Source organism: Pomacea canaliculata, linkage group LG2 (genome assembly GCF_003073045.1).
Source record: "Pomacea canaliculata isolate SZHN2017 linkage group LG2, ASM307304v1, whole genome shotgun sequence".
NCBI lineage: Eukaryota > Metazoa > Mollusca > Gastropoda > Architaenioglossa > Ampullariidae > Pomacea > Pomacea canaliculata.
Genome location: NC_037591.1, coordinates 14,083,785 through 14,111,500, shown reverse-complemented (window position 1 = coordinate 14,111,500; position 27,716 = coordinate 14,083,785). Strand labels below are relative to the sequence as shown.

The window sequence follows — 27,716 nt, the reverse complement described above, 5'->3', positions numbered from 1 at the left end:
AATTCCCCCACCCAAAGTGTTAGTTCGGGAATAGTTCTCCACGAGTAGGATGATAAAAAAGAGGTATGAGTTGGCGGTCCCTCAAATGACAATAGGGGAAAACACTATGAGAAAATATCTTTTATCTCCGACGGACACAAATATGAGATGTGCGCACGCACGTACACAAAGAGGGATCGAGGCACGTGCTCACCCACCAAGACAACTGTTTTGAAGTAGAAAATACAACGCAATATAACTCGTACAACGTTTATTGTACTTTCTCCTTCAGCAGACTTCGAGACTACAAGCTTGAATGAACATTAAGTTACCAGAGGGTAAAGTCCAGATCTGGTATGTCTTTGCAGTCAACTTCTGGATTTCTGGAGAATGAAAATCATTGATATTAAGTCCGTGTTGCCATTTTGCATGTTGGTCAACTTCTGACAGCTTACTGTCATAATGTCAAGATAATATCGATACATAAAAAGGGCGAGATCTCTTAGCTTAAGTACTTGTTACTCCTCGAGGCTGTTTATTTATTTTTTTTACGTGAGTGGGTTGTTAGCCCAAAACAAAACCCTTAACTTGGAGGGCCAGGGTGCAACATTTGAGTCTGGCCTCCCCTGTCACACCTGTTGGGCTTGTTTACACCTGCCAGGAGCACAAGGCTCCCGCCGACACATTCTGTGGATCGACGAGGTGCGCAAGCCACCACACTACTGACAAGGTAAGTTGCACCAACTGGCGGTGGGAGATCTCTTTGGCTAACTGGATTTCTCATTGAACAAATGAATACTCACAAGTTAATTTTCAATATTTACGGCAGCGGTTCTCAACCTGTGGGGCGCGACGTGCTTACAATGGGGGGCGCGAAGGTGGTCATTTTTTTAAAAGTTTCTTATACCGGTATTAGTGAAATTAGCTTATATTGCTGGCTAAGGGGGGCGCGCGGACCTACCTTTGTTCGTCAGGGGGGCGTCACAAGTAAAAGGTTGAGAACCACTGATTTACGGTAAAGCAAACAAGGAATTAAATCAGATCAATACAAAACGAAAACCAATAAGAATCCCAAAATCAGCTGTTATGTTAGTACCGGGGACTTGAAGGAAGTGTCAGGAGACAGTATTTACCGTTTTACATTGGGCAGAAAGAACGCCTTTTTCTGGATCCTTGTGATCTCCGAGTTTCGGCAAATAAGATTTGCTATGGTGATCGTCTTTATGCTTCGTATTTGAGCTGTTAAAATATAAAAGTAATTTAAAGAAGGATTAATACGATAAATTTATTATTCCGCAGGCACATTACAGCGATACATATTCAGTGACACCAGCTATGGTGAAGTTTCACTTTGTAATCACAGTATAAACTGTGACTGATAAGTGCTGAACAGCTATGCAATAAGAGAGAAAGAAAGAGAAACTCATCCCTTGCCTTCTGTGAAGCCAGCTGCAGAACCTTGGATATCGTAGAAAAATCGATCACCTTCGCGAAAGTTCTGAAACTGTTTTCCGATTATGTAGGCGAAGGTTGGACCCACTTCTCCGCCGCGAACTAGTTTCTCTTCCATCCCTCCCAGGAAGAGATCCACGTCTCGTAGAGATCTGCAGTCAGAGACAAGCCCTTGGGGACCTCAGCAGAAACCGACCTTTTACTCGATCCACATACACTTTGTATATGTAGATTATTATTATTATTAGCAGTAGTATTAATATTCAATGACATGTTCGAAGACGCATAGAGTACTTGAATAAATATGTTCATACGGCCACACGTATTCATGCATGCAAATAAACAAACGCACATATATACAGGTGTATACACACACACACACACTGTCGCAAAGATGACATTACAATGTTAGATGTTAATACAGAACTATAACAAATTTACGTCACTTTTACAGTTATTGAACCTTTCTATTTATTTGTGTGTCGCCTCGACTCTTGTGCGTAAAACAGTTTTATGATCGCATTCTTCTTACCGCTTGCATTAAAGTACACTATTAATGTTATCTTCAGTGAACTCCTCTGTTGCAACGATCGGCCTCTGAGGAACAAAGAAAACTGGGGCTGGATGCATGAAACGAACCAGTAGCCTTACTTAAGTATGAAACTTCAGGCGAAAAACCCGACCACAGAGATTGCTGGTCTCTCTCTTTAAAAAGAAAAAACAACAACAAAAAACCTACAAACAAACAAAAACCAGTGATTTTTCTGTTTCATTCTTTCCTTCTTTGTACACCACTAAAAAAGACAAGGAAAAGAAATAGCTAGCCCTGCTTCTGTCAGGAATCCTACCTGTAGTACTTACCTGTACACCTTGTCGACGCAGCTGGAGAGACGAAGCCTACTTCTGAAGCGAGACACTCCGAAGGCCTCCATACGTTGTATCATGTACTGGTAGTAGGGCGGCAACCCGTGATCGCGACCCCGCTGCATGTTCCTGGCCATCAGGTCCGAGCTGGCGCCGGGTCGGTCCACCCCGAAGAAGAGGAAGTCCGAGACACCCTCGGAAAACCTGTCGTCCGACTTCTGTCCGGCTTTATTCAGCAAGCAGATGAGCAGGCCCGTTAGGGTCTCTTCACCTGATACGAATCAGCGGCATTGGTGAGGTTTGGTAAATTAGAAATTGGCAACCAGAAATCCAGGTTTACTTTCTAAAAAGAAAAGGGAATAAACTCTAATTCGATCGAGATCATAAAGTAGGTTTAAGGGGAAAGGGGGCTTTGACAACTTTACTTTAGAAACTCATCCGTCTGCTGGTCGATCTTGTCAGCGGGTTTGCTGAGCTCTCGCGTCAAAAGAAACCAGTAAAAGTGTCCTCTGTCCATAACGAAGGAAACGAGAAAGGTATTCAAGTTTAATGGCTCACTAACAACATGATGTCACGTTTTACATTAACTTTTTATTATTATTATTTTTTTTGGAAGTCGCATCGAGTCTTTGGGACCGTTGGCATACAAGAAGAGCGGGACTGTTCGACAAAGTGCGCTATGGGAAAAGTGGGCAGTGTAAGAAGGGGTGACTACAGATTCCGGCCATTCTATCAGAGAAAACATCTGTTGTATCACGAACTAATATCCCTGGACTGCTGGCAGACGGTTTTTTTTTTCCCAGTTCACTGCTAAAACGAGGCATTAGACGATATAGCTTCTGGTTTGATCACATTCTTTGTTACGGCTCGCCGAGACTAACGAGGTCAAGAGCGAGTCTCGGCGTACCGACATCAGTCCATCAATACACGTCCATGGTTATATGCTGACAGGCGTGGGTAAAAATCCTTGCTTTATAATCGTCTAACCTGCTGATGCCAACAAAGTCCATCGATCCAGCATGTCAATTGTCAAGTGTCACCGGTATGCAAGATTTTACGACGTTGAGAAGCTATGACTATCAAGGTGTCGTACATCTTTACAAGAAAGGTGCCTTCACCTGGAGGAATTTGTGACACCAGCTGGCTGATTGGTACCTGATTAATGAACGAAGGTAGAGGCAGCAGTAGAAGAAATGCTGTATACTGAATTTTTACAGTGATGTATAATTATGAAGAATGTATATAAAGAATGTATTTGTGTAAATAACTAATTTTACTGTTAGCGACGAGTACTCTTGAAACTTCAATTTCCCAACCCCTATATTTTTAACAATAACATTTACCTGCGCTATATATTTTTTTTTAAATACAACTTTCTATGTACCTTGGTTGTAGACAAGGTCTGGCCTAAAGTACATGCTTTTAATCGGAACTGCAAAGCCGCCGTGCTGGACTAAGAATTCATTGTTGATCTGGGAGTGACCGAAGCGGTATGCTGTCGTTGTGAAGCTGTTGATGGTGGTAGGATTTAGATTCGGGTTGTACCTGCGCAGATGTAGGCCATTTACAGGCTTCAAACAACCATAAAGTTTAAAAAAATTGATGAGTGGAAGATGTTTTTTGTATAAAAAAAACCACCTGCAAACAACTTTACGCACAGAAGACACGAAAACCTCAGGATTTAAGAAACTAGAAATGTGAAGAATGCCCACGAATACACTTGATGATCCCATCTCTCCCATAAGTTATAAGCCAGACAACGCAATCGTATCGATGGTATATTTCTAATGTAAGGGTTTTCTGACTTGTTCGTGCATTCTGATGTTTGTATATATTTATCGGGAAAACGGAAGAAGACAATTCAAGCAGGTCAGCCCTGTTGCTACCTTTCATTAGAGTGTTGCTGCTACAGCTAATGGTAGTATTGGTCCTTCCCCACATGCCTTGGCACAGTACTGCGCAAGTAGAACTGATGCAAATACTATTACTTCTACTGTTCTATAATTCCTGCTACTTATTCGGTATCAGAGTGTCATGTGGATAGCAATGAACATTTCTATGTGGCCCGGAGAAGATCGTACTTGGCGGGGCTGTTCAGGCGAAAGAAGTTCGTGACCCAGGGCCCGAGGATGATGGGAAGGTACTCGCCGTACACCACACTCTGCATCTCCGCGATGAGGATTCTGCGTGCTTCCTGGAACAGCCTCTCGTCGTCCCAGTCGTCATGGCGACTTCGCAGCATGTCAGCCAAGCGGTTGTGCTCGCGATGCCAGAGGAGGTGCATGGCGGTCAGCCCAGGAAACACGTTGACCCTCATGTCACCTGCAGTCAGATTTTTTTAAAAACCCTTTTGTCACTTGGAGTGAGATTTTATCTTTACGTGACCTTTTTTGTCCTCTCGCATGAAGTGTTATCTTTTGTGACCTGGAGTAAGATATTTTATCTTTTATCATTTTATCTGACCCTTTCATAGCCTGGAGTGACACTTTATTTGACCCTCTTTGTTATCTGGTTTATCTTACTCTGTTGCCAAATAAAGTAAGACATGGGTCTCCTGACCGTTTTATGTGATCTACAATCACTTGTGACGGATTTTACACTTATCTGAATTGTAAGCGAGAGCATTATTTAAAATATTTAAATTAAATATTTATTTAAATTAGAGCAAAGCAAAGAAAAAGGAGGTGTGAAACAGGTAAACAAATCACAACATGAAAAAAATGGATTGACACGATGATGGTTTGATAGTCAAAACGGGAAGACGGAGAGCACAGGTTGGCAAGCGAGCAAATGATGATGGACGAGAAACAGATGTCACACCTGTACTCGGGGCATGACACGCGTTCTGTGGTGAGCAAGCCGTCTCCCACTGATATGAGATGGAACAGTCGTGACAGTAACAGCCCAAATAGTAGATAATACTTCGGCCCTGTTGCATTTTTCCACATGCAGAGTTGCAGTTATGAAGTAGAGATATCTTTACCTCTACATTTTATGCATCCAGCCCCAGGTTTCTTTATTCCTCAGACTTACTTTGGGACTGGAAGTATTTCTGGGTCTTGCTATGGAAAAACGGGCGCAGACGATGGCTGTCGTCTGATTATCTAGATGCCCCGTCATGCGTACGGTCCGCAACTATGGTTACAAAGGATTTCTAGCATTGTAGATAAAGCACATTTTGGAGAGGGGCATCCATCCCACTGGTTCATAAGTGCAACCCTCAACTTTTCCTATAGTTACTTAAGGTTACCTAGTGATGCATCCATGATAAAACACATGTTTAGGACAACAGTTCGGGCTATTGAACTTCTGATTCTGTAACCTACTCCTACCCTTCTATCTCCTACCTAGTCACCACTCAGCGTCTCACTCCAGGTCAGAAACACTACGACCACCACTGGCCATCATTTTTTAGTGTATCGTTCTCATTCTCGCCTGTTTATATTTATTCACTACAGTCTCCACTATGTTACAGGTCTATCAGGGTGCACAAATATTTGTCGACTAAGCGGGATGAGCTCAGTTCAGGATACATTCAAATAACACCTTAACATTCTCGAAATACAAGTACACAAACATAATACGTGGAAATGCCCAAACCGCAACTTCACGAATGTATAGGTCTACGTCATTAAGGCTACAGCCAATGGGAGAACTGGAACAATATGTTAATTATCTAACTGCATCTATAGTCTTTCTTGGCGTCACGTTCTTTTTTTTTTTTTTTTACCTTTTACTTAATATGGAGATGTTTGTAGGTTTCTACGAAAGAAGAAGGGATGAGAGAAAGGTATGTTGACGATTATGACAAACTTGCATGACTGGACTGCTTGCTTACGACTTTTTCCAGTTAACTAGCAAAAGGAGGCTGGTGTATACAAAGCTTCCGGTTTAGTCACATTTATTTTAGGATCGCTTGTCCAGTCTGCTGCTTGCACGACAGGTCTGTCGCAGGTCAAATAAGTTGTGAAGAATGTCTACAGGTTCGCTTTACCTGCTAAAGGACAGGAGTTCTTATGATTGGTGACCATACATTTCTGTTTTTTACTCAGAGGCAACATGTTTCTCCCAGACAATTTCAGGTGACCTGAAACAAATTATCGAGAGGAAAAATAGACTTCTTTTGGGAAGAGTCTTTTCTCGTTCTTCAACAAGCGCTCATCATCCCAAACTCTCCAAGGCACGATCTACCCTAGTTATAGTCATTAACATTTCATATCATCATCATAATCATTGTCGTTATTGTGTCATCATCCCCATCATCATCGTTGTTATCGTCGTTTGATATCAACGCCGGTCTTAACGGAGTCATGCATGGAAGCAGAGACGTTATACCCTAACGTCTCTGATGGAAGGAAGACAGCATCAGACAAGGGTGGACCTACCTCTTGTCCATGCTCTCAGTGCATTGCTGGCTTTTAGGCTCGACCCGTATACAACGGAGGCGTCCACAAACGAGGTCGCGGAGTTGATCTGCTGGGCCACACCTACCACCATGTCACAGGCATCAGCACCATTCTCACACCTACCACCATACTTAACTATAGGTAGTCAACACCATGCTCACACCTAATACCAGGTTGCAGGCATCTGCACCATTCTCACACCAAAAGAATTACCGCTTTGAACCTGAAGAGTTTTCAAAGAGGATTTTTTTTAAAATATAGAAGTGACTGTAACTATAAACTTGTATCTTTAGAGAAGCATTATGGGTTTACATGTGTCTCAATGTATGTCTGTAAAATCTGTGAATCATTTGTTTGTTGAACAATTTAGAAATTTATATTTATTTCTTAAATTCAGATTTTTCTTGGTGTCTTTCTCTCGTCTAAAGCCACTGTAGAGCGTATAGGTGACAGTTACGAAAAAGGACTCACCATTCTCGTCCAACACAAAGAGAGAGCGGGTGAAGGGAATGCATCTGTTGAAATATCGGTCGTGCTCTGGCACTGGTATAGGAAAGCAGGGCCCCCTGAACATGCACGCAAGAGTGGTTACAGTACTAGAAACACCTGCATACTACTTACCAACTACATAGCTATCCACCCATCCACCGAAGGAAGGAACGAACAGCGCAAGGGGATTAGCTTTGTATCTTTTGTCTTTAAATGAAATCATTGAAAACCTAGAGTTTTTACTTTGCAAAAATTAAAATTAATAAAAAATGTAATTTTGACCCAGTTCTGAAAAAAAAAAATTAAGAGGATTTACAATTCTCACAGAACAAGTTTTTTTTATTGGTTTAGATCCCCTATATCTTGGTGAAAATCACGGGTCCATACTACCTATAACTGAATTTTCAATGTCTTAAGGTAAAAAATGTTTACCTATTGTACATGTCTGGGTGAAAGCCATCTTTATTTAGACCTTTGCAGCAGTCTGCACCTGGACCAAAAAAAAAAAAATCAAAAATAGTCTCCGAGCATGTGGTTTGTGAAGCATTTTTTTGGAAAAACAACAACAACAAAAAACAAACAAACAAACAAACAAACAGACAAACAACAACAACAAAACAAAAACAAACAAAATTATTGTTGCAGAATTGTACTAACACTGCAGTGATAGATTGTTAGAAAAATGAGAGAGGCATAAAGATGCTATTAAATTCTTTAGAGATTGTGGAAAGATGACACGTTTTACAGAGGGACAACAGAAAAAAAGATACAGAAACATAGTGTGGAGTGGCGAGAGTACCTTCTAGAGCTGGCGTAGCCCCAGTGTCGTGGGATTGGAACTGTCCGAACTGCATCAACATCTGGCTGTGGATCCGCGACACATCCTCCATCGTCTCATTGCGCACGCACGGCATGCACTCGGTGGACACCAGGCGAGTGCTGGTCAGAGGTTCCCCCGAGCCCTCGCTGTACACTCTAGGGACCACCTTACCTACCAGTCACCAAGTAATTGTTCACGCATCCTAGAGCCAGACACTGAGAATAAAACTAGAGTAACATATCCTAAAATAATGAGTCATTACTGGGGGATAACAACAAAGTACCGTTAATTTCGGTACTATGACGGAGAAAATCAGAAAACCGTCACGCTGTTAAGACGGTATTTGTTTCAATTATGAAAAAATATAATATAAAATTAAAACCAAATCAAATCAGAGGATAAAAAGTAACACAAAACAGAAAAGTAAGGAGGTAAAACTAAGTATAAGAGGAAAAAACAAAAACTACAAGAGATAAATACATGAAAAATGGGTGAGTACGATGGCAACTGCAATGATGATGAGGAGGAGCAGGAAGAGGAGGATGTGGAGAGAGCATCACAAAGCTGCGCCAGGTGTATAATTGAAGAGATGAATTAGAGTCTCACCGTCACTGTACTGATTGGGTAGAAGCCTAACGAAGGGCTGGAAAGTTGCACCCCACTGGTGATGCTGCAGATTGTTGCACCACCCGTCTAGACTGTAGTAGCGGGTGCGTGTGTTGCAGTCTCTAAAATCAGGAGAGGGAAACCTTTGGTGCGACAGGTGTCATTTTAGTGTGTGGGGAAAAACGCACTCTCGTAGGCTATTTCTGCAGTACTTTCCCACCCGATAAAGGAAAAAAAAAGAGGAAGATATCATATTTTCTTGTAGCCTGATCAACATTCACTAGTTATACTTTGGATCCAGTTGTTGTCGATGTTGATCCATTCGTTCATCCAAACCCAACTCTGTTTCTCTGTTCATCATCATCAGCCTGTGGGATGCCTACGTCCCCTTCACATTTACATTTGCCACTGTGAAGTCATCCACATACAGACGCATGCTTACATGTTACCTGGATGAGGTTTTGTGGAAATCCTTAATGATTTGTAGGTCTTCCGACAAGTTTCGATGTGAATAAACTTCTCCAAGCTCCGGCATATGTGCGGAAACGTCCATTTCCGCCTCTTTGTCAGAAATACAATACGGAAAATACCGATATATTACTACTGAAAGGACTTGACGATGTTTTTAGACCTTTTACATCACAATGGGTATTTCTGTTGGCAAGTTTATTTAACATGGTGAAAAAACTTTGAGCAAGGCTTTCTTTAACGAAATTGCATGGATAACATGATGACATGGTGATTAGTGAGCTCGGAAGGAAAGGTCTGGAAGGAACTGTTAGTCTGTTAGTTGTTAATGCTCAGCGTAGAAAACCCACATTACATGAACTCAACCTCCAAAACAGTTCGTTGGGTATCTCTTGCAGTAATACATTATTTGAAATTTCCTCAGACGTGTCCTTATTTTTAGAATTACAGGCTAAACTCATGCATTGAAATACAGTTTAAGTGTAATCTGTTCGAAAACGCAATTTTAAATATCGATGGTGGATGCTTGTGGAATGTTGTGTTTGCGATTATGTTTTAGCAGTATATGGATTGTGATATTAAAATTGTGTCAACTTTAGGTCAGTCAAAAGACAGCTTCTCGCTGACAATCATCATTCGCTTTGACATGCGTATTCTGGTGTTTCAGAGAGCTAGTGAGATGTGAAAACATTGAGACAAACATTTTTTCTTTCATTGAGACACAGTGTCTGGAATGTTTATCCTTTAGTGGAGCTGCCCCCGTCAGTATATCTTCAAAACTCCCATGACCTCAGTTATATTGCCAATGGAACATGAAATATGGAATACATAATTTTTACCTTGAAAGCTAGTAACTGTCATGATGTGTGGTGCATTAGAAAAATGTTTTCTCTCGTTTTCATGAGCTCTTACCTGTCAGAGACTCTGAACCCGTGTCCTTCGCCTCGCACACCTGCGTCTTGAGCACAGCCGTCAGAAAAAATGTCACCCATTTCACCTTCATCTTGATGAAAACGCCGTCGATGAAGCTACTTTGCTACTTGTTCGTCCCCAAACACTTTGGGCCGTTCTCCGGTCTACATATATTATAAATAAAGGAAGTCCACGTTTAAATATCGTCACAGACCGCAACAAACGATCTTATGTCAAGGTAACGGCCTGCTGGAACATATCCACGCCACAGTAAAAGCAGATTAGTTATTGTGTTTACCATGGTGACAACTTAACGTCCAGTAAGCTACACTACGTTACTATGAAACAGTCAAAGGTCCTCGATGTTAGAAAGTGCATGTGTCCATTTGTGATAAGGAAGGATGACCCCTCTCTCTTCAATATAAATTCCAATAGTCTCTGTCCGAAATGCGTTGTCGCATTTTTCAAGCTGTTTTCTATAATCTCCAGTGATTTAAAATGAGAAGCGGTCTCCTATTTCTCTCACAAACGAGCTTACAAAAGCTTTCCATATAGGCTGACCAGTATGGATCAGATCGACTGCAGCATGTTACACGAAGCCTTAAAGGTTGTACGTTAAAACCCGTTTTTTTTTAATTATTTTTTAAGTCAGCGGCATCTTGTGAGGGAACCTTCTGAAGGTATGATGCAGTGTAGTGAGATAAACAGTAAAACGGTTGATGTTGAATGTGTGTGTGTGAGAGCGATGCCAGCTGAACTCCCGATGGAATTTCTGTTTAACGCCATCCTGCAACATGTAATGACTGGATTGCTATCGTGTTCACTAAGACATCCTCGGTGCCAGGAATCGATGCCATGTACTCTGCACCATGTTGACCATAAATGTTCATTCAAAACACAACTTCTAACCAATTATACAACCAACCTTTCTTGCCTTGGCCACGAGATCTTGCTCCTATACTTAAAGCAATGTTGTTGTCTATGTGAATTTGTTGATAGTTTTAGTCGTGTATATGCTACGTTCATTTTGGGTTTACATTAAAAAATTTGTGAACTTTACATTTTGTTTTTTTTTGTTGTTGCGATTTTAGAGCATGTTCTGCCTACTTTAAAGTGGGGGAAGTGAGCTATAAAAGTTGACTTCTTCGTCTTCTTATTATTATTGGTCATGCTCATGGCTGTACATAGTATCGTTTTAGACTGTAAAACAAAGACAGAAATGCAAGCGTTTATCTCATTAAAATAAATACTAATGTTATTATAGCACTATTTCCTCTACTGTCGGAGTCAAAACTATGAGCGTAGAGGTAATGTTAACTAGAGGTCAGTGATGGACCGGAGTCATATCATTGGAAAAATGGTGCAGATTGTCGCTAGTAATTAAGTGCCACCCCCCTCTCTCTCTCTACTTACAGTTCACATATGTAGCTACAGAGGCCTTGCGGGTATTGAGCGGATGTTCCTCTGCTTCCTGATTTCCCAGCCTGAGACCGGAAAACTGCCTGTTCACTCAGGAACCTCATTCATTTATCAAGGCAGGTAAAAGGAAGCGAAAGGAGAAGCCGACCAGTCGACCACCTTGCAGATGACTTGCCCTAGATATTGTGAACCATATGCTCCTATGACGACTGGTATATGGGACATTTATACAGTTATACTAGTAAGATTGCAGGTCTAAACATCCAAACTGGGGAAATAGTTCAGCATTTTCTACCCTTTTTATGACTTAAATCTTTCCCGAACGGTCTCGTTCTTTCTCTCGACCGTTTTCCCCCTCTCTTTCTTGGTCTCTTCCTCCGTTCTTCACAGAAAGCAAGATCGCGGATAAATGAAGAGAGACAACTCCATGCTTCAGTAAGGTTCGCATTTTTCACAGTTGTGTACCTTGCACTGATTCCACGAACATTTTCTACACTCCACACACAAATATTATATATACCTACCCTCATCTGCTGGCCAAACTCATTATACAACTGAAAGATCATAGTATATATGTATACAAATACAAATAATCGTTCATATGCCACACAAATATTGTCAAATTGGCAATGATTTGCCCAAACCTGTCCGCCTTACTACCATGACCAAAGCGACCACCGTTGGCACCAACGTACTACGGTAGCAGTAATAGTATTAGGGACTCATGGGTCATGGCTATCAGTTGACTAGGCCTCGCGGCCTGTTTAACGTTCCCTCTTAAAATTATCTGATTATTGTCTATGTCTGAGTTTTAATCAGATCAAAGTATCATTTGTTAACCGTCAAAACTGTTAAATAGTTCTAAACATTTTGGAATGTTGTTTATCTACAGAGTTCTTGAAGTTATATTTAAAGTGGGTACATGCATGTTTCAATTTTAAGTTAGTCGGCAGTGAGTTCCAGTTTGCATCAACTCATTGGGAAAAGTAGCATTTGCGTTTATATCTTCACGTGGAATAATGTCTGATAAATATACTTTTCCATCTTAATTTCTAGTAAAAATACATGCATATTCGGTATCATCGCATCCATATTGGAACATTTGAATGATGTCCCCCTTGTTTCTCCATTCCCTTTAGAGAGTGGAGTCGTAAGTACCTGTCTGTCGGAATAACTCCGAATAAGATTTTTACATTCTAAAAGTAATTTAGTATCAGGTCTTTGTACTCTTTCTCATCATATAGTTGCCTCTTTAAAATCGGACTCCAGAGCACATTAATTGGCACATTCCACAATTAAAGCACTGTGCACAGCTGCCAGAGTCCGTTAGGTCTCTTTACCTTTATAATGCACTATTCCTATAATCATGGTTAGGAAGATAAAAGGTAAAGTTTCCAGCTACAAGTCCATGTGGGCCTCGACACATCCAAATCGCGGTAATGGGAAATCCTGTAAAAAGTTAATTTCTAGTATTCAGGGTGTGGCTTGCAGAAGCGCACTGCATTTATACAAAGCATAATTTTTATTTTTGGAGATTAGGACAAAATAATCTGCTAATAAAAAGTATATTACAGAATATAGTATATACAGAACGTCGATTTTGTCAGTTGCGACGACGGTTTCTGTCAGGGGTGTGGTGGAAAGAAAGGACAGCAGACGATACCCATCCTCTACTATCTCGCCATACTCTCGTTCATTCGCGACACTGTGACATCATGTACTTGCAATTCAACATGGCGGCGACTACACTCAAAATAGACAAGTGAATACACGACTGTTGATGCCAGCGAATTACTCGCATAGGTGGGTGCTTATTTTATGAACCTTTGTGCATTTAAAATGTGTTTGCTACTGGTCGATCATTGAGAAAGGATCTCTTCAGAAAAGATTTTAAGGTATGATCGTTTCGTATTCTGCCGTTATTTTTGCGGCATGCGCAGGAACGAAAACAAACGTGAGCCATCCGAAATGTTATGAGCATACATAATTTGTGTACTTTGTGAAATTTCCTGTTGCAACAGCTAGTGTCAGCGATACTGTTACAACTTATTAATCTTTATTACAAAGCATGGTGCCTTTTGGAAAACATGCTGTGTCTGTATGATTCGTCGTGAATCCAACCACTTGCTGTGTCATTGGAAATCGGAATAATCTGTGCTATAATCTGCAATAGCCGCTACACAACCACAGGAGCACATATATGTTTCGGCAAATAGATTTAAATATATCATTTCGTTTGCAAAGGTGAGATATAGCTAGTCCTAGCTATGGTCATTTTTCGACGATTAGCATATTGCAAAGCTTGCAGCATGAACAGGTGGTTGGCCATTCTTGAAAGTAAAGGCTCATAATAACATTATTTTACGACTTAAACTGAAGATAGAAGTGTTAAATAGCCCCAAATTAGAAAGTATTACACAGATAATATTGCAGCTTGGTACTGTTATAATGATCCAGCATTTTTGCAAAACTGTTTTGTTTATTTATGCAGATGATGCATTTCAGTATTTAGGAAGCCATTTGTTTTAATTAACCAATTATTATTAGTAGGATTAACGTTTGGCTGCATATGTATTAAATCATTTTCATCTTAAGTGTCACAGATTAAATGATTATTAAATACGATTGACATTTTCACTTTACCTCAATCTGTTATCATTATTTTTATCAGAATGGCATTCACAAACTTTGTTGTGTACCTCTTTTAAAGGGGAAAAACCCCAAATGATTTAATATCTTTCTCTGTGCTTGTATGATTGTGTTTACGTTTGGCGTGCTTGACCTCAGATAGACTGTACAGAAGTGGAAACTATATTTTATGACGAATGAGCTGTTCAATTTATGTTGCAGTTACCGAGTACTATCAGTGCTTTAGCTTTATAATATTATACATTATTTTGGTTTACTGTTTTAGCTGTAGAAATCAACATAGTGAAAAAGGCTAAGAGTGTGTGTCTGTGTTCTTGCATTTTCATATAATGTGTGTTCATGGAAGAGTTTTATCACTTATGACTTCATACTATGCCAAATATATAATTTAAAAAAAAAATCATGGGCGGGTCTTCTTACTCAAATGTTGACTTAATCTTACTCTAGCAGCTTTTTGCAGCTGTTCACTCAATAGTTCTTCTGTGCTACTGCCAGTTACACCTTGCCTTTTTATCAGGTCATGTGAAGTTTCCTGCTACACAGTTTTTTTTAAAGATATAAAAAAGTTATAAATTTTTAAGCCTGCTAGCTGTTTGTGTTTGTGTTACATAATGCAATGAGTGATGCAGAATGCCAGTAGTTAACAGTAGAAAAATGGCTGGTGCTTCTTCTGGAGTAAGCTGTACCTCCTTATTGAGAAAATAGTATTTACTTGTCTAGAATAAAGTAGAAATTTTACAGGAGTTTTATTATCCACATAAGCTCTTTAAAACACTTATCTTAAAGAGCTGTGTTACTATATGAAACAAAGGAAAAGCATGTTTTTATGTTTGTGCTGTGGTTAGTATGATCTTTGAGCGTTACATTTGTTGTCAATGGCTATTTTGCTGTAGCTTTGTCATAATGTCTAGAATTTTCCCACTGCTGTTGAGTGTGACTCTAAAAGGTACCACTTGATTTAAGAAACAGCTCTCTGTCTTGTGGTGATTCAAAATTTATTGAAAATAAGTATTGCTAAAAAAGAAATGTGATTACATGTGGTAAACATTGCCATGTTTTGTTTGTTGCAGAGATTTTAATAGTCAAGCTGCTTTTAGGCTTTCTTCGTGTCTTAAAGTGGAAGTCCTTGAATTAGTGTCATCCAGAGTGGTTTTTAAATTGGGATCTAACTGGAGAAAAATAACTCAAAGACTTGTAAAACCATTTTTGAATGGAGGTGCAGAAATCTTTCAAAAGGCTGGCAATGAAGACTGCAGGATAGTGCAAGAACATTTTTGCACAATCGTGTGCATTGTCTGCACTGTAGAAAGTCTCCTGTTTCTACCGTTACAGAGGCAAGACGTTTAGGGAAGTTTTTACTATTGACTGTGCAAGTACTAAACCTACCGACGAAAGGCAATGGAGAGCCTGGATGATTTCTTAGATGGAGTGCTGACACAGGATGTGAAAAAGAGGTTCCAGGTCCACCAACAGCTCGTGTCATATCTTAGTGATCCATTATCGTCTCTCAAATCTGATGATTTGGATCGCTTTGTGGAGGGACTGGCAGCATGGGTCAGCTGTAGCAATTATAAGGTAAGACCATGAAAAACTATTAGCTACTTGATTATCGAATACATTTAATCCATTATTGTATTAATCTATTTTAAAATAGATAGTTTTTGCTTAAACACATGCATCCTGGCATGCATGTCAGCAAAAGCAATGTTATCCTTCTGATATATAAATACAAGTTTCTTAACAACACCTTAAAATTTAAAAAGTCATTTCTATTTTCTCTTTTTCTCCTCAAATACCATAAATTTAGCCTTATTCTAATAATAATAATATATTATTTTAATTCAAAAGAATGACTATTTTATTTATTAGCTCTGTGGATTAAGCATCACATCTGTACTCATGTGACATAGTCTGGAGATATACTAGAAGAGTTATTAAAAAATATAAGGAGTGTTGTTGATCTGTCCTGGTCTACTGCTATTGGACAGAAGGAAATGCAGCCACAGGGCTTGTGGCTGGTAGGTAAACGTAGCAAAGGTAGAAAAGTGTACACTGTGACAGAGCTGTGACTCACTGTAGAGTGTAAACATGCTGGCTACCTCAGTTTTCCTGGTGTATTTGTACTGTTAAGTTTCCTTTTTTGGGCTAGTCTGATGTCTTTTGGGTGAAGAGGAAAAAGAACGGTGGGAAAGACAGAAGTCCTAGTGTTTGCAGTGTTTGTAAATTTGATGTATTCTAGACATTGAATGATGATCAAACCCCCCCCACCCTACCTGTAACCCTAGATAAGTAGTGTATTAGTATTATAGTGGTACCTTGCCACTTCAACTTCTATGTACTCAAAGATTTAGTGCTCAGTTAATATTTTTGAGAGAATTTTTGTGTTTGACCACTTGTTAGGCACTCAACCATCATGCTAAAACCTGAGATGCCACACTTATGGTGTTCATCATGTGAACAAGGGTTGGTGGTTTAATTTTCCTTGGAACTTGGATAAACCGCCTTTTTCCATCCAGCAGTAATGGGAGCCTGATCAATGAGGAGAGGGTGGAATTCTACCTTCCAGACAGCTTTGGCTTAGATATAGTGGACCACTTATAGCTTCATACTCTCTGCTTTGACTTGTTAGGCTATAGAGATCCTTTCCTTGCGTTGCTGCTGTCTTTAGCCTTAATCACTAGCAGCAGTTATCTGCATGACCTTGAAGTGCATGTTTGGATGTTAGGGTTGAGAAGGGGGTCTGTTTATGTGAACAGATGATTATGTTTATTTCTCACAGGGAGGGGCACATTATTAAGCATCTGCTTGTGCCAATGTGCTGCAGATTTGGTCTGTTTGGTGTCCGGACTGGGGAGAGATTTTGCGTTTTTATATAAAGACTAGGATTCATTTTATAGTTGAATAGACAGAAAAATAGGAAAACTTGGTGAATCCATAAAATGCAAAGTTTTCAGAGCAATAAAATCTTTTAGACTGCCAGTCTTAAATAAGATTTAAATGCAAGTTGTGCAGGTATGGAATGCTGCATTTTCAAGGGACTGTAAGTAACATTTATCATCTTTACACTAAGAAAGTATTAAATGCAAAGGTTAGTAAAGAAAGTAAGAACCAGAAGTGTAAAACAACCAAATATATATATAATTGTAAATGTGCCATAAAATTAAGATAGTGATATAAAATTTCATCAGTGTAGTCTTGAATGCAGGACCTTAACTTTTGTTTAAGAATGAATTGTTGTTATAATTATCATTTCGATTTTGTTGTTTAGACAAGCGATTTATCTTAACCAAAATAAAAATCAGCTTCACTTTCAAAATAGTCAGTTGTGCAGGTTTAGAGAGGAATAACTCTTCCATGACATTTTTGCTTAGGCATCATGCAGTAGTCTCCCTTGTGGATAGATCCGTTGTCAGTGTCTGCCACACTCACAAATATTGTGTCTGAAAAAGCCCCATTGTTAATTTTTCTTGATCTATTATATTTTGTTCACAAGTAAAAGTTGTGGAAACTGAACTTTTTCATCTCTGCAAACTAATTCTACTTTTTGACCAAATAGACCAATGCTCCTGGCAGTTAAAGGTCTTTTACTTTACATCTTATTCCTTGCTTTGCTGTTGAAGACATGGACATGTATAAATTTCAGAATGATTAGAATGGCTAAAACTAGCGCAGAAGAAGTAGTAGACATGACAAACCCTATTACACTTTAAACAGTTTAAGGTGTTTTTTTTATTTTAAAGAAGGAAGATTCAATTTGTGGATAGGCAGACAACAGCCATCTGCACCCATACAGTGTGCATAAAGTATGTTAGTATTTAGATACATTTGTTATCCAAGCTGGCCAGATTTGCAGACAAGATGTTTCAGATTTGTCAGTCTGCGGCATAACACACTGATGGCCATGATAACGCCATTGCAACATTGGCATTTTCAATTGATCTGTGTTGCAGTAGTCCTGGAATCAATTCCATTAGCCAAAGCCAGAAAGGGTGGGGTCTACTTTTACATGTGTGTCTGCTGCATCAAGTGCATCATTCCCGTTGAGGAGAGAATGACATAACAAATTTAATTTCAAGATGATATGGAGTTGAAGGGGAGTGTTGACAAACACAAGCTAAAAGTGCTCTTTAATGCATATTGAGCTAGAGATGGGTCAAGGATGATTAACAGGGTTAAGCGTGCTGATGAAAAGGAATGATGCCAATAACAAAGCAGGCTCGGTATTAAGTTTCAAATACTAAAGGTAATATGTAGCACAAAAAGAAACAACGTGATATTTATCTCCTGGTATATAAAGAGTGCAGGTGATATATTTTTTTAATGTACTAGATCCCAGGACAGTCATGTTTTAATGTGCATGATTGCCTAGTCCGTAAGTGTTAATGCAATTCAGGGGATGGGGAGGAAGACCGGCAGTCATTTGGCAGGATAAGTCTGTCATTAGCCTCATATGATGTATTGATGTGTATGTGCAGTCATGTATGTCACAGAGAGAGAGAGAGGATTTTTACATCATTTTTTCTTCTGTTAATGTGTATGTGTATGCATGCATGTCAGAGAGAGCATACTGACAGAAGATTGTCCTTAGGGCTTTTTTTCTATAATTTGTCACTCAGTGTCACTCACCTTTTGGTTCACCAGCCAGTTAAAGTGTGAAGGTGTTCGTATGTGAGAGGACATTTTGTTTTCTTTTAGTTTAACAAAAGTCTTGTTTGCCCGTTAAGATCCATGTTAGGAGTGGGGGTGATGTGACACATTTGGTTGTTTACATGGCATCTATTTGTGGGCGGTGCACAAGCACCCACACACAGTCATATCATGTATCAGTGCATGAAATGGTTCTGGTCGGTGAAAACACTACATATCTCCCTCTCTTTAGTGAGAATGTGAAATGTACGCATAATTTATACAGACGCTGTTCCTTCTGCTGGAAGCTGAAGAAAGTAGCCTGTTTTATCGAATGTTTTGTATGGATCCCTAGATTGAAAGAAGGGGTGGTGGGGGTTCTGGTCAACATTGACTTAATTGACCCACACGCCCGCTAAGGCATCTGCAGGCCTGCGGGTCGTGTCGTGTCGTGTGCCATGTTTTCATCCCTGGCTGATGGCTGGTCTTCTGTCGCTTGTCGCATCGCATTCAACCGCAGATACCGAGAGCTCAGCTGTAAAGCCGACACACACACACAGAGCCAGGCTCAAGCTACACGACCGCGTACGCGTTCACACACGCAGTAGGGGGCCATTGCTGTCAGGTGCTTTTCGCCGCCCACCAAGGTGTGTCCTCGGCGTTGGTACGAGGCGGTCTTTTGTTGGCCGCACGGCAGTGGTCAGCGCTGCATCCATGTCTCCTGCTGTTGTTATCAACGTACGCGCGCCCATCGTTGTCTGGATGATGGTCCCCTAGCGCCGGACACGTGCCGGACCTAGTGCAATGTGTCAGTGGTAGGGCTGCCATCACCTTGTGATTGTCACCTGCACGTGACGGTGTGCCGTGTGTTGTTGTAAAGTGTGATATTTTCCTGTTCGAACTCCTCGTGTGGTATACGGCTCGGGTAACGGTAAGTGCCGTTGTGTTGCGTGTGTGGTGGGGTGGGACGGCAGGCGAGTGCTCCATACAGGTAGGTGGCCGAGCGCCAGGTACGTGTGGTGGGGTGGCGTTTGCCTACGTCACGTTGATTGACGGTGTGCGTTTTTGGTCCCAGACGCTGTCGTCGTTGATGTAACGTTCTCGTAGTGCATCAATTCTTGGTGTGTCGGCGGTGACTGAAGAGTGCCCGTAAACAAATCGGGCATTTCTTCTACTGATTCGGCTTTCGCCGCCTTAATTAGTTGCTGGCACGGCGTAAAACTAAGCTCATTTGGCTTACAAGATTTTTTCTGTTTGTGAAAACATTCAGTTTAGGCAGCAGAACGCAGAAACTTCATTGGCCTGTTTAGAATACCAATAGAAACACGAAATGGCACATGGTGCTTGTTAACAAAAGTTCGTATTGGCCTTTCAAGACTTTATCGTGGACAGGTCATTCTTTTAATAATGCAGAACGTAGGAATGTCATAGTATTAATAAGTGTAAATTATAAAAGGCAGCTTATTGGTCTAAGGGTATACTTTTTTTTGCGCGATCGTGTGGACCTCTGTGTGTGTGTTAGAGTGGGGTGGGGAGCGGAGAAGAGGAAAAGAGAAATGACAGTTACAGGAGTTTTACTTTTGACCCTGTTACATTTTTGCCTCCGATATCCCTCTTCAGGGTTCGAGTTGTCACTGTCTCCTGACAACGTGTGTGGCTCTTGTGTGAAGATACTCCCATAGCAGTAGTTTCGTTTGCCTTGGCTGCGCTGCGGTTGTGGCTACTGAAGCTGCTACATGTGTCCTGGTGGCAAGTCTGGCTCCCCTCAAACATGAGCGAGATGGAGGGTGACGGCTGGCATGTCCCCTGTCAAACAGACCACCGCGAGAAGCGACTGTATGCACAGACGAGTGGGGAGAGGACATTTACCCATCATTGACCTCTGTGTTGTAATTACCGCCGCCCTCTGCACGCTGTCCTGAAGCAGATGCAAAACGTCGACTACGGTAGCGCTCCGGGAGCTGGGCACGCGAGATGTTTTAGTGATAGTCTCGATTTCAGGCGATAACCCGATTATAAACTTCCTGGAGACCTAGATATTTAGCTAATCCACGTGCACCCTCCCCACCACACACGTTGAGTCTGAGCACGACAGTTACAAGTAACAGTTACAAGTGACTTGTGTGTTTGGATACAGGCTGGGGGCTGAGCCATTTTACCCTTCGTCTTACCTATTACCACGTGGTACAGGTGAAAATGTCGCGCACCGTTTGCCAACAGGCGTGTCGTGGCGTGTGCTGAATGTGTCCTTTTTTTCGCCAGGAGGACGTAGCATGTTTAGCTTGCGCATTTCTTTGTGGGAATAGTTTGTCCTCTTTCTTTACTTGCCTCCGTGAACGAAATTCAAACGCGTTCCCCTTACACGATTGCCGATATAAATGTTTTCTTTCCCTTCTTTCTTGTCTACAGATAGGTAGATTCAAAAGACCCCTTGGATACTAATCTGCACTCGTTTTTTTTTTTTTAATTCGTGGTAAGGGCGTCGTGACATTGGATTAGTTACAGTATGGATGTGTATAGGTGGACTGCTGTCTGCCAAGACATACGCTTAGCCTCTTGCGAAGTTCTCCACAGTTAGTCTCGGCGAGACTAAACAAAGAATGTGACTAAACCGGAAGCTTAGTAGTATCATGCCTCGTTTTAGTAATTAACTGGAAAAAATCAGTCCAGTAATACAAGTTCGTGGTTACAGCGTGTCAGTAGATTAGAAAGTTGACTTCCACCCTAGCCGTCAATTTTTTGAAGGACGGGGATAAATTCATTCTAGAGTGGCTTTGAGGTGTAGTGACGGAGATAACATACAAGCTGCTGTAGCGCGAATCAGTCCGATCCGAGAGCTTTCCATCAAAGAAAATAACTTTATTTTTTTGGGTGGTCTTTTGCCGTAGAGCATATGTCTTCGCCTGTCGACAGGCTCATGCACACCCACACGAATTTTGTCTAACTAACGTGTACAGAAGGGAGAAAAACGGCGGAGATAGCGGAAGGAGTGGAAGTCCTGTGTACTATCACAGACACGCCTGTACCCATCATACACTCAAAGCGCATCTTTTGACTTTTCTCGGGTGGAGGTGGCAGGGGGAGCTTGAAGCATTTGCCTTGCAGAGTTTACGCCATAAAACCGTCAGACTGGAGAGGGGTTGTGCCAACTGCCACTCCTTATCACACGGGCGTCGTCGGTGGTGAAGTGGGAAGGAGGGTGTTCACGGTAGTCTGCCTTCTTGGCGCTAAGAATAGATGTGCGTCGTGATTATAAAGTTTAAAAGTAGAATTTTAGGAGGTGAATGGGCGAATTGCAGTCCGACCTTTGACCCGCCGAAGAGACTGTTGCTTTGCTTTTATAAACATGCTGCGGTTTCGAGCGTAAGTGACGTGCGACCGACCTGCCGGCACACGGAGAGAATCAAAGCGCTGGGTGATATATGCGGTTCGAGATGACAAACGAATAGTGCCGTCCTATGATTTGCTCTTTTCGTGATCGTGGGTCGTTATCAGCTGATAGAGAGACAGTCTCCACTGGACACTGCTCGCGTGTGTAAGGGAGAGAGTGAGTAGTGTTTGTATGCGTGTGTGCATGCGCGATTGTATATATTTGTACTCCTAGTCTCACAAGCGACATCTTTCCCTTCCCGCTTGTCAAGTTTTGTGGCCGGACCCCCCTCCCCACCACACACACACACTTTATCGAGTTTACTGCTTATACTTTATCATCTGCATAGTATTTATGTCATTTCCAAGTTCCCTCTATGAGAAATGACTGTGCGGCACTTTCTATCTTGAAAAGAGTGTCAGAGAAGTGGCTTGCCCTGCAGGTATTTTGTTTACCCTTTTATTCTGCAACAAGAAGGTGGCGGGTAGGGGACGAGCTGGTGTCCCCCTTCTCCTCACCCACAGAAAAGGTTCACCCACTGCACAGGGTCGCAACTTACGACAGTCCGTAGAAAATCAATTAGACTGCCTGTTGATACGATACAGATAATAACACCTTTAGTCCAGATAGACCCTGTTCAGTATGGTGGCAGAGTGTTTGTGTGCTTTTCAGCAGTGTCACCATTTCTCCCCAAAGCGTGTGCAGACTGGAATTCGAGTAAGAGTATACCCGGCTTTGCAATCCTACAGCCCTAGTGCAGCCGCTTACATGTGGGCAGGATAGACTCCACTTTCTTTTTATGACTGACGTAACGGCCGTGGTGTTCTGGAGAACTCTGGGACCGCGCATGTTGTGAACATTTGGTGCACCTGGCTGAAGTACTTGACCGTAGAAAGTGGAAGTCGTGACGAAAGCAAACAGTCTTCCAGCTGGTGACCTGACCCCGCCGTGACCCTCCATGACCTTTGTCTTCGACTGAAACGTTCTAGCAGCCAGAGTCGGGTCCCGCAACGTGGCTGGTCGTTGATACGTTGGAGACAACGAGGATAGAGCCAGTGTTGCAATGGTAAAGAACATTGCCACAGTGGGATCGTGGGCCCCTGGGTTCAAATATCTTCGGCACCCATGATTTCTCGCTGGATGTGTAATACCTGTTGACAGACCTGGACACCCTCACCACGATATACCCTCAGTTGCTGACTCCATGTAAACTCTAGCAGTGACTTCATTGCTGTTGTGAGAAATTCTTGTGATCATGTGAACAGTTACCATCGTTCATAAGAAGTTTCCACCGCCACCCAGAGACGATGAATTGAGGCAGCAACAGCAGCAGCAGCAGCAGGAATAGTGTTCGTGAAGGCACGAGGTTGGGTGAGAAATGTTTGAAGTCTGGTCACCAATGTGGAGAGAGAACTGAAAAGCAGAGAGAAGTTCCTGACTCGGAGTCTGAGGAGGTTGTAAGGGGTAGAGATAGCTCGCGAGAAGATGGGCCCATCTGGTGGCACGTGGAGGGCGGTGGTGCTGGAGTGATGAGTCTGTCCGGCCAGCCAGGTGGCCAGCTGGATGATGAATGCCTACCGCAAACGCCGGGAGGCCAGCAGAAAGGAGTCGGGACTGCCGCTGAGGGAAAGGCTATACCAGTGCGTGCAGAGCGGCCCGCTGTCCGACAAGGTTCTGCGCCATCTCACGGTAATTGCAGGCAAAGAGATAATGATGATGCAAGGGAGACTAACCTTGGTGGGTGTGCGTTGAGGGGTTGAGGGGTGTATGTGTGTGTGTGGGAATGGGGAACTGATTGATCACAGAGAAGAGGAGTGGGAGACCGAATTTGACCTGAAAAAATCTGGTCCTGTTAGCGCACCTGTATGCTTTCTCCCTCTTTGTGTTTGCTTGCATGTACAAGAGAGGACGTGTTGTGGAACTGCACACAGACATTTGGAATTATAATATTAATTCTTATGTATTCTATGAAAGTCTAATGCTACTTTTAAAGCACAAACCTCCAGAAACATTGATTTTATGGAACTGCTGAGATTGTTCTTATTATTGGCATGGTCTTGAGACTAAAGGTTTGTTGTTAGAACTTAGCTAAAACTTAGCTAGAGTTCAAGTAATTGACAGGCCTGAATGACAGACTTTTATGTCTAGGATTCCAATCTGTTGTTCGTATATTTATTTCTTAGTCAAAGTCCTACAAGCATTCTGATCTTGAAACTCAGTTCTTCTAGTGTTAAAATAATTTGATAATTGTGAAACTTACACGATGTTAATGATAAATATTTATAATCACATGTCTACCCCAGTGAGGTGTTCACAAAAAAAATCATTACATCCAAGCCATTCTGGCTCTGATCAGTCGCACCTGACATTGAAGCATTGAAAAAAAGTGTGGGAGGGAGGCATGATCTTTTAAAAAAAATGTGTAGTTAGTAAAGACTGCAACTTTATTCACTGTGTAATAATATTCCAACTTTTTTTAAAAAGCTTTATATCTCTCAATCTCTCTCTCACTAACATGTCCAGCACACACTTGTGCATTGTCTCACATCTTTTAACTTTAACAGATTTGGTGGTGGTGATGGTGGTGGTGGGCGGGACAGATAGAAAATGTAAAAAAAAGAGCCCTATGTAATTTTTCATATACACAAATAACAGATATTTGATGTATTTTAGTTATTCTTATTTTTTTTACTTTTATTTATCTACTTCACCTTCTGCTGTAAATCTCCTGTAAGATTTCCTACCCATCATCTCCCTGCCAGTTGAGAGGATTATTGCCATGGTTTCCATTATCAAAGTGACATCACTGTGAGGGCTTCAATATTTGACAACCTGTAGATTAGATGAATACCTCAAGAAAGATCAAAGCAAATCACAGTTACAACATTAGGTGGGGCTGGTTCCTGTGGCTGCTACTAGCCATGGATTGAACCATCTTTTGTTAATTTCTTCTTTTTTTTTTAAATTGTAGGAAACCATTTGGTTAGAGGTAAGGACAAATGTTCAGAAAATTAAATCCTTTCTGGCCTTTTTTAAAATGAATATCTAATGAGATAATAAGTAGATGAGAGTGGAAAACAAAAGGTTGATCAATCTACAACATTTTAGCCCTAAACAAATGATTTGTGCATGCATCAGTGGGCTATATTTCTCACCATGGACTAATCAAAAGTCGAAATTGTTTGTCATCAGTAATGTTATGTTTCGCTCTGTAGGTCTCAGTCAATGGACTAGAAGTGTTGTGCCTTATGGTAGACCGGATGGGAGAGGAGTTTAAGCCACATATAACTACAGGTAATTTACGTGCATGTGTGTGCATGTGTAAATAAATGTATGTGCATGTAGTCAACTCAGATGTAACACTTTGCATGTATGCCACAGTCTTCAATACCTGCATATCTCTAAAACAATGTATATCAGACATTGATTGTACCACAAAATTAAATTGGTAGTGAACTACTGACAACAAGTCTCAGGATCTGAAGTTCTGTGTTTTATTGAACACTAACAGTAATTACACCACACACTTGAATCTATCTGTGGCCTTGCATTAAGCACTTGACATTTTTTTTTTTATGTGGGAATAGATGTGGACTCATACACATCCATGGAATATATGCTTGATAATTTCACCAACAATTGTTGTAGCTGTATTAAACTTACTATAAAATGATGATGTGGTAATACTGTTTCGATCTTTTATAAATGGGAATGCTTATAAAAGGATTTAAGAGAAAGTCAGAGTTGCAGATTCATTTTCATATTTATTTCTATAATTTAAGGATTTTTTGTTACCTTTGCCTGTCATTGGGTATGTATCTTGTGTGTGTGTCCGCTTGTGCATGTGTGTGTGTGTACATGCGTGTCTGGTGTGATGCTTTTCTACAGTTCTTCCTGCTGTCATTGACAGACTAGGAGATGCTAAAGATCAGGTAAGCCTGAAATAGGGAACAGTTTATTTGTCATATTTGCCCCAGAGAGCTTGCCAGCCTTTTAATGGTGAATGCATTTGTGCCTTATTTGGGTTTTAAAATGGAAGAAATAATAAAATGCATCAATGGGAACAGTGACTCTGAGTTACTAAAATTCCAGTATTGGCTTATATGCTTGAATGGCAGATTACTACTTTGTTTACAGAAGTGTTTGCTGCCCAGCTGTAACCCATGAAATCCATAAATGCATGTCAGTGAAACAGCATTTTGGTTTGCTTCTTGTCTTTGTGGCTTGCCTGATAAACTTCAGAACAAATGTTAAGTGAATCTGTATTAAAAAATATTAATATTGTAGGGTTTGTATATTTAAACAAAATCTCTTCCTTTTCTTGTAGCATTGTATTTATTATGCACACAACCATAGCAATCCCTACAACCCATCTTTTACTGAATTGCAGGTTCGTGATCAGGCACAACAGCTGTTGCTGAAGCTGATGTTACCAGCATCTTCCCCACAGGTGTGTTGATGGCTTTATAGTATGTGTTACCATGATACCTGTTGTTTAACATAAAGTGTTTAACATAAAATGAAGTTGGTTCATGTTTCCTGCTCACCTACATATCATTACAGATTTAGTCAGCCAAGTTAATGAGCCACATACTATTTGAGTCACCTTCAGTGTAGTTGCTGTGTCTGTGGAAGATAATAATTTAAATGAATGATAAATGAGAAGGGATGCACACAGATTGTAAGGTTGGTGTTGACAGATTGGTGCATTCTAGAAAGATGTTTCATAACATTTATTATTTAAAAAATCTTTCATTGTTACCTTTTGTAATTAGCTGTAAAATATGTTTAAGCAGAGGGTATCAACTGTATGGTGGTTAGTGCACTCATTTTCTGAGTGAGGCAGTGGTTTCAGACTTAGTGTCTGTGATGTGTACCTGATGTATCAGAGATGGTAAAAGGTGGCAGAGACAAATGTTTAATCTTCCATACCCTTGAATAATGTTCCCTGCCCTTACAGCCACAAGGCTATATGACTCTTTGCTTTGTTAAAAATGTGTAGAGTTTTTTCTCAGACCTATCTCTGCTTGGTAAATAAATTATATAAGTCTGTTCGATATAAAGATTTGGCTTGCAAAGGAGCAGTGTATGAGGAGGGTGGGAGGGAATATTGAGATAGGGTTGTGAATGGATGCTGTTTGAAAATCTTTTTAAAGTAAAAACCACAGGGTGCAGACACTGGGAGAAAAACAAAACACTGTTTGATGGTCCATGTACATTATATACATTATTGGTCTGGGAGGATTTGTTGAAAGAGGTGAGGATTTTCAGGCTTTAGGAGTTTAGGTGGTAGATGCCTTTCTGACCTTCTGACCTAAAGAAGACGATACAATTTTTTGTATAGCAGAGTCCTGCTGTAAGAGGTCTGTAAACCAGACATAGTAAATGTTGCTCAGAAACAAATGCTACATAGATGCAAAGGGTTGCAGGGAGTGAAAAGTCTTTGACATTTACTTCCCTCCGATTTTGATTCTTGGCCATTGGACATTCAACACATTTTAATATAGACGCTGTAATGGTGGATGAGTACAATTGCATGTGGCACATGTAAATCAGGCGTAGCCTGCATTATTAATGTAGCCATTTTCTTGGGTGTTGTTTTCTGTGAAAATGCTATTTTTTTCCAAATAAAGTAGAAATTGAAAAGTCAATATTT

The 27,716-nt window shown here is 40.9% G+C and overlaps 2 protein-coding genes across 23 annotated transcripts in view; one reads left to right on the top strand and one right to left on the bottom strand.

The window, feature by feature from the left end:
• Window positions 1-235: 235 nt before the first annotated feature.
• On the bottom strand, window positions 236-10,575 carry LOC112554729 (chorion peroxidase-like). The gene is made up of 14 exons (XM_025222715.1): window positions 9,997-10,575; window positions 9,066-9,177; window positions 8,617-8,738; window positions 7,990-8,181; window positions 7,623-7,680; window positions 7,173-7,267; window positions 6,681-6,782; window positions 6,290-6,382; window positions 4,377-4,617; window positions 3,680-3,840; window positions 2,293-2,566; window positions 1,414-1,583; window positions 1,113-1,218; window positions 236-362 (listed from the first exon to the last, which is right to left on the bottom strand). Exons 1-14 carry the CDS (start codon window positions 10,085-10,087, stop codon window positions 308-310), a joined length of 1,872 nt encoding a protein of 623 aa, XP_025078500.1. The 5' UTR covers window positions 10,088-10,575; the 3' UTR covers window positions 236-307.
• Window positions 10,576-13,068: 2,493 nt separating this feature from the next.
• Window positions 13,069-27,716, top strand: part of LOC112554591 (CLIP-associating protein 1-like) — an 85,870-nt gene continuing 71,222 nt past the window's right edge. For 17 of the 22 annotated variants that reach the window (XM_025222545.1, XM_025222601.1, XM_025222593.1 and 14 more), the window contains exons 1-5: window positions 13,069-13,218; window positions 15,135-15,639; window positions 25,276-25,354; window positions 25,949-25,992; window positions 26,451-26,510. In XM_025222545.1, the coding sequence (XP_025078330.1) occupies window positions 15,463-15,639; window positions 25,276-25,354; window positions 25,949-25,992; window positions 26,451-26,510 (360 nt within the window). In that variant the 5' untranslated portion in view covers window positions 13,069-13,218; window positions 15,135-15,462. Of the gene's footprint in view, window positions 13,311-13,642; window positions 13,660-15,134; window positions 15,640-19,352; window positions 19,622-22,732; window positions 23,750-24,917; window positions 25,050-25,275; window positions 25,355-25,948; window positions 25,993-26,450; window positions 26,511-27,716 lie in introns of those variants that run through there. The other 5 variants (XM_025222458.1, XM_025222466.1, XM_025222565.1 and 2 more) reach the window with 5 other exon arrangements.

Coding starts and splice junctions, on each gene's coding strand:
- LOC112554729 (XM_025222715.1), bottom strand. CDS start 10,087: ATGAAGGTGAAATGGGTGACATTTTTTCTGACGGCTGTGCTCAAGACG. Junction 6,383..6,680: donor ACTGAGAGCATGGACAAGAG/GTAGGTCCACCC, acceptor AATTTGTTTCAG/GTCACCTGAAATTGTCTGGG. Junction 4,618..6,289: donor GAACTCCTGTCCTTTAGCAG/GTAAAGCGAACC, acceptor ATCTGACTGCAG/GTGACATGAGGGTCAACGTG.